Source organism: Apaloderma vittatum, unplaced genomic scaffold (genome assembly GCF_000703405.1).
Source record: "Apaloderma vittatum isolate BGI_N311 unplaced genomic scaffold, ASM70340v1 scaffold2887, whole genome shotgun sequence".
In the NCBI taxonomy this organism is placed as follows: domain Eukaryota; kingdom Metazoa; phylum Chordata; class Aves; order Trogoniformes; family Trogonidae; genus Apaloderma; species Apaloderma vittatum.
This window is the reverse complement of record NW_009727690.1, coordinates 21,634-31,171: the sequence shown is the minus strand read 5'-3', so window position 1 is coordinate 31,171 and position 9,538 is coordinate 21,634. Positions and strand designations below refer to the sequence as shown.

Below are 9,538 nucleotides of genomic sequence, written 5' to 3'. Positions count from 1 at the left end.
GATTAAGGCCCTTCAGTATCTGTGTGTGTAAGAAAAGTAACGACATAATAACAGTATGTAAAAATGCCAGTGTACATTTGAAGTAACTCTAAAGGCTACAATAAAATATCCTTCATATTTATAGCACAATCTGGTACAAAACAAAATGTATTAACACGTGAGTTTCAATTTTAGATAACTAACAACTTCATCTTAGTTTTCTTTACATCACAATTGGTCCACTATCAATGCATTATACAACACATTTTACAATTACCCATATCATCAACCAGTTCATATGACAAAATAATAATAACATAATTACTAACCATAACTATAATATATTACAGAAACAATGTGATGCAACATTTCTGTATGTTCTGGATGCACCATCCAAACTAATGGAAGATTAAGTAAAAGCTGTGATTAAAAGTGACAGAGTATACTCTCCATGGTGTTAGAGGGAAATTCATTTTAGTAGCCTTGAAGTAGCCTTAATTTTTCCCCTTTTGACCAGAATTGCAGGCAATGCTTAACAATGGTAACATTTTGTTGCACAGTATATAACCCTTCTGTACAAGTCAGCATAAAATGTAGGATATCACAGCCATAGAAGATACAAAGATTTCCCTTCCTTGAGACTCATACAAAGGGCAAATACAGCTCTTTGGTGCCATGTAATTTCTCTTTCATTTCATTTTCAAGAATATAACCCGTACTGGGCCATGTAGTGCGGCTGGAGAACAGACACCCCATCAGCCTGTCCATGCCACGTATATTTAATTTTACCCACCTTTATGCTTATCCTGCTCACCCAAATAGTAATAAGATATAACAATAGGTAAAATGGTATCAAGTAGTTTTGTTTCTCCTTACACAACAAAAGGTGTATGGGATTCTGTACAGGTTTTACTGCTTTGTACAGCTTCTGTGGTTGTAAAAGTATATTGAAATGGAGAAAAGAATATTTTTTGCTTCTTAATCTTCTAGAAGGACTAGGCTACAATGAACTATGCATAACTGAATGGCAGCATGTGTGTCATGGCTAAGAGAATGTTTCCATGTTAAATGTACAGCCATGCACCAGTATGTTCCAATACTCTCCCAATGTACTTCCCAATATCTTGCTGCCCTGTGTCCTTGGCACCATCTCTGCCTTTCTAAATTTCTACTGTCAGCACTACCACTACCGCTTCACCCTTAGTATCAAGATTTGTGTGCTTTACAAGTGAAATATATTTTGTTGTTTAGCAACAAGAAGCATAGACAAATCATAATTTTAGTGTGTCTTATTTTGTTATAATTTTTAGATCAAAACAAGAAGTTAGAAAATCAACTTGGAATTGTTATATTTTCAACAACATTTTATTTATATGACTTTTTTTTTTTCCTAACAAATGCTCCACATGTCTACATGTAATATGTGTAAAGATTCATTTACAATACCTCAACATCTGGTCTGGATGGATAATTGAAGTAAACATTTTGGAATTCCACGTTCCCTTTAACGTAGTCTGGTTTGTAACCCGTCTCCGAATAACTGTCAATTTGAGGTTCCTGGACAAAATAAAATAAAAAAAACCCCAAACCTACCTTAGCCACTAATGATTATTTTACATGAAGACGTGTTTTCATAGAGTGCACCATTATTCCGTGGATATTTTAAATGTCATTTTAAAGTAACGTAGGTGAGATTTCTGAAACATGTAAACTGCATGATGTTTTGCTGGCTCGTTACATTCATGATCTGCTTGTGCAAGAATACTGCTACAATTTCTCCGTTTAAACTTTTGTGTGAATTTAGTACATCATCTTTAAGACTGGACCCACAGCTAGCCACAATTTGAGATCCGTTTCACTGTCTGATGAGTAACCTAAACAAATCTTCTCCAGCTCTTTAAATGCTGTTCATTTATAGCTTTGCTCTGTCTGCTGCAACAATTTGTATGAGGAAGAATCAATCTGCTTCCCATTAAGCAGAAGCAGAGTTCTTAAATATCACTCTTCTTGTTTCCATCCAGAGTGGGCCTAGAACTTGAAGTATGTCTTAACAATAATCCAACACATGGGAGGGGGCCGGTTAGCTCAGCGGTTTGAGCGCGGTGCTGGCAACAAGGATCAACACCGAGGTCACGGGTTCGATTCCCACTCGGTCCCCATGTGTTGCCAGGTCTAGTCGAGAGGTGGCATCCCTGCCCAAAACAGGGAGGTTGGACTAGATGATCTCTAAGGTCCCTTCCAGCCTAGGCCATTCTATGATTCTATGATTGCATGTGGTAGACCTTTACTAGCATTAGCTAACAAAATTACAGTTTCCCTAATTTCAGACTGTCTTGACAACTGAAATACATACATGGCCCTTACCAGGTTGCGTTTTATTGACTTGCCGACACTCACACTACTGATGGTGCCATTGATACCTTGAAACCTGTGCTCATAGACCTGCATCCGTTCTAATCACTTAACTATATTGCACCATACACATGCTCTTGATGACAAAAACATTAGAGGAAACCTCCAACACCAAGTGTGGATTCAAAGATCAAGTAGTTTTACCTTTGAATAAAGGACTGATAACTCTAGAAAACGAAGAGGAAATTACTAATAATTATACATTCTATCTGCTTTAATGATTATATTTCTGCTTATTTTATACACTTTTTATTTACTCTTACTAATTTCATATCCATAGATAATGCCTATATTTTAAAAAGAAGGGTCTCTCAGTTTTAAAATAAGAATGAGGGCAAACATACTCACATTGTCTATGATATTAAAGACTGCGTAGGCAGCTCCTCTTGCACTAGCAAATGCCTCTATGCTTGGAGCGGTCTGTCCAATACTGAAAGCTCCAATCAATACAGAGAAAAAGACCTGAAAGAAATGTTTATGGTGACATTCTTATTTAAGTAGAGAATTACATTTATTTATTTACATTATGCATCTTTGGGTCAGGAGGCTCCATGCTTGTAAATGGAAGTTCAAGGAATCTAGAATTAAAGGAAAAATGAAATGGTCTATCTTAAATAAAGAATAAGATTAAGGAAGAGGATTTTAAGATTCAGCTGAGAATTGAGTTCCTGCACAACATGAATGTTGCAAAGGCATTGATAAGAAATGAAGAAGTGAATGATACTTGCGAAATCTATGCCAAAAAATTGTATAATTACAATTGATGTCTCAGGATTTATTGTACTTATTCATTCTTCGGCAACAGATTTTCCGAAGATCAGAAATTATATTGTATGTCTTCCAGTGGAACAAAGACAGATATTCAAGCACCATCATTCTGCTTTCAAAGTGATAGTAAAATAGAAGTATACAAATCCAGCTTTACCAGCACAAAGTAGTAGTGTCACTCTGCTGGAATGAAAGAAAGTGATGCAAGCAAGAAAAAAACAAAAAAGGAAAAAATATTTTCTCAGAGAAGCATAGTTCAGTGCTTTCAGCTAGCATCAAAACAAAAGCAATAAAACCACACTGCTCAGAAATTGTAACAGCCATAATATAACAGAGCAAAGGTAGATCACACCCATCATCTTTTCTCCAGCACTGGTCATTCACAAATGTGATACCTAATAAGGAAATATCCTCCCATTCGTGCTATAAAAACATCATTCCACTGAACTACAACATAGATAACAGAAATAACAAACACTTGAACTGAAAAAATTAGACACAAGGGCATGAACCTCATTGGAACGTTGTCTATGTCAGCCTGCCCGCCTGCAAATCAAAAAGTAGGCAGGTTTAAAAGAGCCAATAACATATATCAGAGCCATATTTTTGTAAAACTTCAGTGATTCATAAATAAAACAGACACGGTAGTTTAAAAGAAATGTAAATATATACGTATGGTCTCCTGGCTGGGATTCATCATGGTTAACAAAGTTGTTATTCTCATCATATTTGTTTGATATCTCATATAGAGCATGGGTGCCACGTGAAGAGAAGAGTTATGACTTATGAATTAAGATTTTCTTATTTTAGTTAGACAGTAATCTATTTCCTAGTCACAAGTATATTTTTTCTCCCCCTCAATTTCTAAAAATACTGAGAAGTGATTCCAAGTTCTTATGGTGCGAAATTTAAGAAAAGTATCAATAAAATTATCTACTTAAACCACACAACATCTAAAAAATAAAGTATTTGCTTCTGCTTCCTGAAAGTATAGTCAGCCCCACAAATAAGAAAATAAATTACAACTAAGAAGGTTATTATATTTCAGTTTTAGATTGAACTATTTCTCTATCAGTCTGATCTTACGGCATTCAGAAAAGGTGTAGAAACACTTGAAAATAATATAAGTTTCATTTGGCTTGATATAGATTTTGAGATAGAAATCACACTTCAGCTTCTGTGGTGAGAACAATTTGTAAAGAAGTGACCCTGTATTTTGTTGGTTTTAGCACATAACTCTTATTAAACTCAAATAAGTTCCCAGTATACACTTCAATAGATTTTCTTTAGTATTTTTTGCTTTGTTGGGAATTTACTCATTAGTACTTACTGTCAGAACTTTGCCAATAGTGTAATCATCAGTTATGACCAAGGTAGTTCCATACCAGAAAGCCAGTGCATATGATGCATATATAAGTAAGAAAGCAGCACCCATAGAAATATTTGCTGTAATAGCCTTTTTTATTCCAATCTGTTTAGCATCTTCCAAATTTTTATGGTATCTGGAAGAAAAATAGAAGTTCAAAATAGACTCAGACTTTTGCCACTGCACACAGCACTAAAAACCGCTGAATTGGAAAAAGAACACTCACAAAGTACAAGATGTATACAATATATATCCATAAGACTGTACAAAGGTAAACCTGGTAGGCAGACACAGAGATTTTAAGGTAATCCTAAAAGTGCCAACATCAGTCAACCTTATACAGAGAAAAAAAAAGGCGTCGCAGTTCGGGGACTGACATTGAGGTTTCCTAAATAACCTGCAGGTTAGTGAACTTTGATTGTGAACCACTCATGACAGGTTTTGAGACTATAATTGTTAGCTTAAGATAAAAGCTTAAGCATATCACAAGAATTATGCTTTACAGTACAATAGAAATAGAGATATCTTTTACTAGTACCTTCACAACAACTGCTGAATAATCAGATTACCAAGGATACCATCATGGCACTGTCTATTTTTTTTGTCTAAAGCTCTCACTGCTGTGATGTTTAAAGCAGTTTGCACACTTTCTAGAGCAGAGACAACATATCGACTTATTTTGTCATTTTCTAGAAAAATAACTAATTGTCTTTCAGTATGTACTAGAACTTATAATAGCCTAACAGAAAATTTCCTATTACCTGGAAATGTAGGTAGCACAAGTCTTATCTGTTTTGACAGACTTTCAACAGCAAAGATACAAGAAAATGTCAAACTATCTGCAGTGGATAATTTAATATTAGCTGATGAAAGCAAACATTGCTCTTACCTTTTAATTTCTTTTTCCTGTCCTCCAAAAGCTATCACAGTACGGACTGCTGACAGAACTTCCTCTGCAACAGCACCTGCTTTTGCATATGCAGCTTGTTCTTTGTCAGTGAAAGTAGAGAGAACCTATTACAGGATCAAATGTTTTTACTTAAGAAAAACAGAATGAGCTCAAGCACCTCATAATGGCTTTTATCACAGTTACTTTCTTCCAATATAAAGCCTTTTGGCAGAATGCTCACTATCAAAATCGTTAAGTACATTATGAATACAATCAAATAATACTACATTACCCATTCTCAACAACTAGGGACTACAGTTTCTACTCTGCTTTCACTCAGCACAAGAGATTACATGACTACTCATACTAAGCTGGTACGGTTCTCCACAGGCAGATCTCCTCAACTCATTCTCATCTCCAGCTGCTTTAACTAGAGAGTTCTATAGCTGAATTTGCCACAGCCCATGAAGCCTCCTAGCCAGTAGGCATAAGTAGCACCTGCTTCTCTACTCCTACTTTTTCCGCAAAGTACTCACTCCAGACAGAGAAAGTTTATATGATCTTTGAAAGGTAAGTTAAAAAATGATCTCTGTGGTCCCTTCCAGCCTAGGCCATTCTATGATTGTAGAATATGTAGTTCATCTAGGAGCTTATGTACATGTTGTCTAAAGCTACAATTGTTCTAGGCAATACATTCTGACAGTAAGAATTACAGATATGTATATCTATTTCATTATCTCTTATTAATATAAAAACTGACACTGAATGTATGTTAACCTACCTTTGCCCAGAGGGCTGCTGAAATTCCTAGGACAGGACTGACTGCTAGTATTACCAGGGTTAACTTCCATCCTCTTATAAGACCAACAACAAATCCTGCTACAAACGTTGTTAGTGATTGTACAAGCAATCCAATTTTGTCACCTATTCCTTCATTGATCTTGGAGACATCACTGAAAAACAAATTACATCCAGACAGGAAGGAAAATGTAGAAAGCAAGAGAAAGATTTTCAGCTTTGTTATGTGAGGATCTGTGTAGAGGACAGTCTTTAATATTCAGTTACTTCCAAACAACAGTTTGCTTCAAGATAACACACTACATGGTGATCAAAGAAAATATCATATTTCTTGTGAAAATGTAATGCTATAAATCTGGTTTTGTTGGAAAAGGTTGAAAATATGCCTACAGCGCAAAGTTACTCTCACTTTCTTTATTCCAAACTTTTGATCTGTTTGTGGGATATCTCGAAGGAAAAGATCAAGCCTTCCATATGGGCAAAGAGAAAGGAACAGCTTATGATGTGGTTAAAGCTGTTCACGCTGCTGGGGTTAGTCGGCACCTTATTCAGTCCTCAGTGTGCACAGAAACGACCTATGTCCTCTCTTCATGGGGATGATTTCATAAGCTGAGCTTTAGTCATCCTTGGAGTTCAAGGGAACATATCAAAATTATTTTCTGATATCCTTGTGACACTCCAGTATCAGAAGTATTAGAAGTTCCATGAGAAGGCCTGAAACCTTCATTTGACAATGAAGAAATTCAGCTTGATTTCACAGTGAAATTTAGTTTCATAATGAAATAATTAAATCTAGAACTGAAATTTTAAAAAATTGTAACTCATATGTGTTTAATAAGATGAAATAGCATTGGGAAAAGTATAATGTACTTACTCTTGAAGACGAGTGTTAAGTTCTCCCACATCATTTACATCAAACCATCCAATGTCCTGTCTCATAATTGAGTGAAAAAATTTTTGTCTAATTTTTCTTATTTGCCGGCCTGCTGCTAGTGTCCAAAACGAAGTCTGGATATAAGCAGCAAAAAGAACAGCAGTTGCTATTGCAGAATAGTAGTATGCATATCTGAAAGAAAAAAAGAGGCAAGATCATCTGATATTAGTTTTAATTGTCTCACTAGTCTATATTTGGCTTGATGCTTACTTCTAGTGTTTCAGACCCGAATTAGAGTCATATGGTTATATTAGAGTTTACTCTTCTCTGTAGAACTTGAGAAGTTTTCCTATGAGTAGTATTTAATATCAGTTTTCAGCTATGCAATAAACAAAACAAAGCTGTTATTGGACAGGAGTTACCTTTTGTCAGCATAGTATATATTTTCTCATAAGGCTATTTTAGAATTATATTTTAGATAATATATAATTTTCACTTACATGTGTCATTTCCAAAAACTTCATAACATTTTTGTTTTAACAAATAGGGACAGATCTAATCATATACCCCTGTATTACACACACATACTTACATCATACAACACGCCTGTCTGTGTAAATACGTATATGTATGGATGTTGTAAATATTTCCTGATATGAGAACAAGGCATTACGATATATACATCTATTGCAAGCAAATGCCATTAGAGCAAAAATCCTTTTTCTCTCTATTTTATTCACTGTTGATAATTTACTTTTAAAATAATTAAGCCCTGTGCTATGAGCAGGGTGTCAAATCAAAACCAAGTAGTATACAAATCACTATATTTCTCAAACTGGAACTGAATTTGAGCCACAGTTCTAAATAGAATCTGTCCAAACAGAATCAAATCAGATTCAATTTGATTAGGAATTTACATCAGAATCAGTTACAGCTGAACTTAAACCAGAAAAAAATAACTGAACTGATTCCCTATTGTAAAACATGATCAAAACCAATGGCTAAATATTCACGATGTGTATTACATGTAATTGTAAGACTACCGCATCAACGTAAAAGTAAGTAATTAGCAAAAAGCTTTAAAACTGTTAGGACTTTCACTCATGATTCTTTAGAAATGTAGCATGAAACTTGATAGAAGTAAATTGCAGGAATCTTTGTTCAAATGCTCTGCTCAGAAAAGGAGATAATGGTTTTACAGATGAAACTTTTCCAATTTTAATCTAGTCTACCATACAGTTTAGTCACGGACTTTGGAACCATATTCATTATGAAATTAACGGTATATAAACTGTGTAATAAAAATGGGTTAATGCCTAACTGAATGCTGCTTAGCTGAATATTGACCTCAGTCATCTTCAGATCCATTAAAACTACACAGAAACTACCAAAGAAAAACCAAGAAAGTTGTTTCAAAATTCAGAAGTAATTACTTTAAACAATTACTTTATGATAATACATAGTTCAAAGAATTGTTTTACATATGGAATTTTTCTCACGGCATATTTTATCAAAAGGAATTGATACCTTTGCCAGACTCCATGCTGGTGAAATATATTCTGTAAATTCACTACTGAAACTTAACAGAGAGTAAATTTTCAATACGTTGTAAAATAATACTTATTTTTCTTTTGAGAAATAGTTGGGGTTTAGGCACATCGGTTTTGGAGCAACAATCAAGTCCACATGTATAGTTCAGTATTTGAATACACCTGTATGAGAACTTTGTCCTTGGAAACACTTTTTATTATTATTACTTGACCTGCTGACAGGCGTTCTTAGAGAAACAAGGAGTGAGTACAAACAACTACTTCTTCAAACTAGTGAACACCATAACTCAAGGCTCTACCTAGAAACTTTAGAAAATAGAACCTAGTCCTGTGCTGCTAATACACAATACATTCCTCACTCAACAACTTTCTAAAGAGAAACTAGGGCTGCTGTTTATTCATACTTGTTCTTTCAAAGTTAATGACTGAAAGACAAGGAGACATACATGATGTCTGTGGTGAGTTGTCCCTGGCTGGACACCAGGAGCCCACCAAAGCTGCTCTGTCACTCTCCTCCTCAGCTGGACAGAGGAGAGAAAAGTATAACAAAAGGCACATGGGTGGAGATAAGGCCAGGGAGATCACTCACGCATTGCCCATCATGAGCAGAACAGACTTGGGAAAAAACCAAGAAGTATATTACCAATCAAATCAGAACAGGATAATGAGAAAAAACCCCAAATCTTAAACACACCTTTCCCCCCATCCTTCCCTTCTTCCCAGGCTCAACTTTGCTCCTGAATTCTCTACCTCCTCCTTGAAGCAAAGGAAGTGGACAGTGGTCAGTTCACCACACATTGTTTCTGTCTCTCCTTGCTCCTCAGGGGGAGGACTCCTCACTCCCTTCCCCTGATGCAGCATGGGGTGCCTCCTATGAGAGACAGTCTTTCACAAACTTCTCC

General features: G+C 35.5%; 1 protein-coding gene across 1 annotated transcript in view; it reads right to left on the bottom strand.

The window, feature by feature from the left end:
- Positions 1 to 1,425: 1,425 nt before the first annotated feature.
- The window catches only part of LOC104277184 (multidrug resistance protein 1-like), a gene marked incomplete at its 3' end in the record, with an annotated part of 11,124 nt that continues 3,011 nt past the window's right edge, over positions 1,426 to 9,538 (bottom strand). Inside the window, exons 3-8 of the mRNA XM_009873751.1 lie at positions 7,087 to 7,278; positions 6,196 to 6,367; positions 5,415 to 5,539; positions 4,490 to 4,661; positions 2,740 to 2,853; positions 1,426 to 1,536 (exon numbers count right to left, since the gene is read on the bottom strand). Of these exons, the coding sequence (XP_009872053.1) occupies positions 1,426 to 1,536; positions 2,740 to 2,853; positions 4,490 to 4,661; positions 5,415 to 5,539; positions 6,196 to 6,367; positions 7,087 to 7,278 (886 nt within the window). The remainder of the gene's footprint in view (positions 1,537 to 2,739; positions 2,854 to 4,489; positions 4,662 to 5,414; positions 5,540 to 6,195; positions 6,368 to 7,086; positions 7,279 to 9,538) is intronic.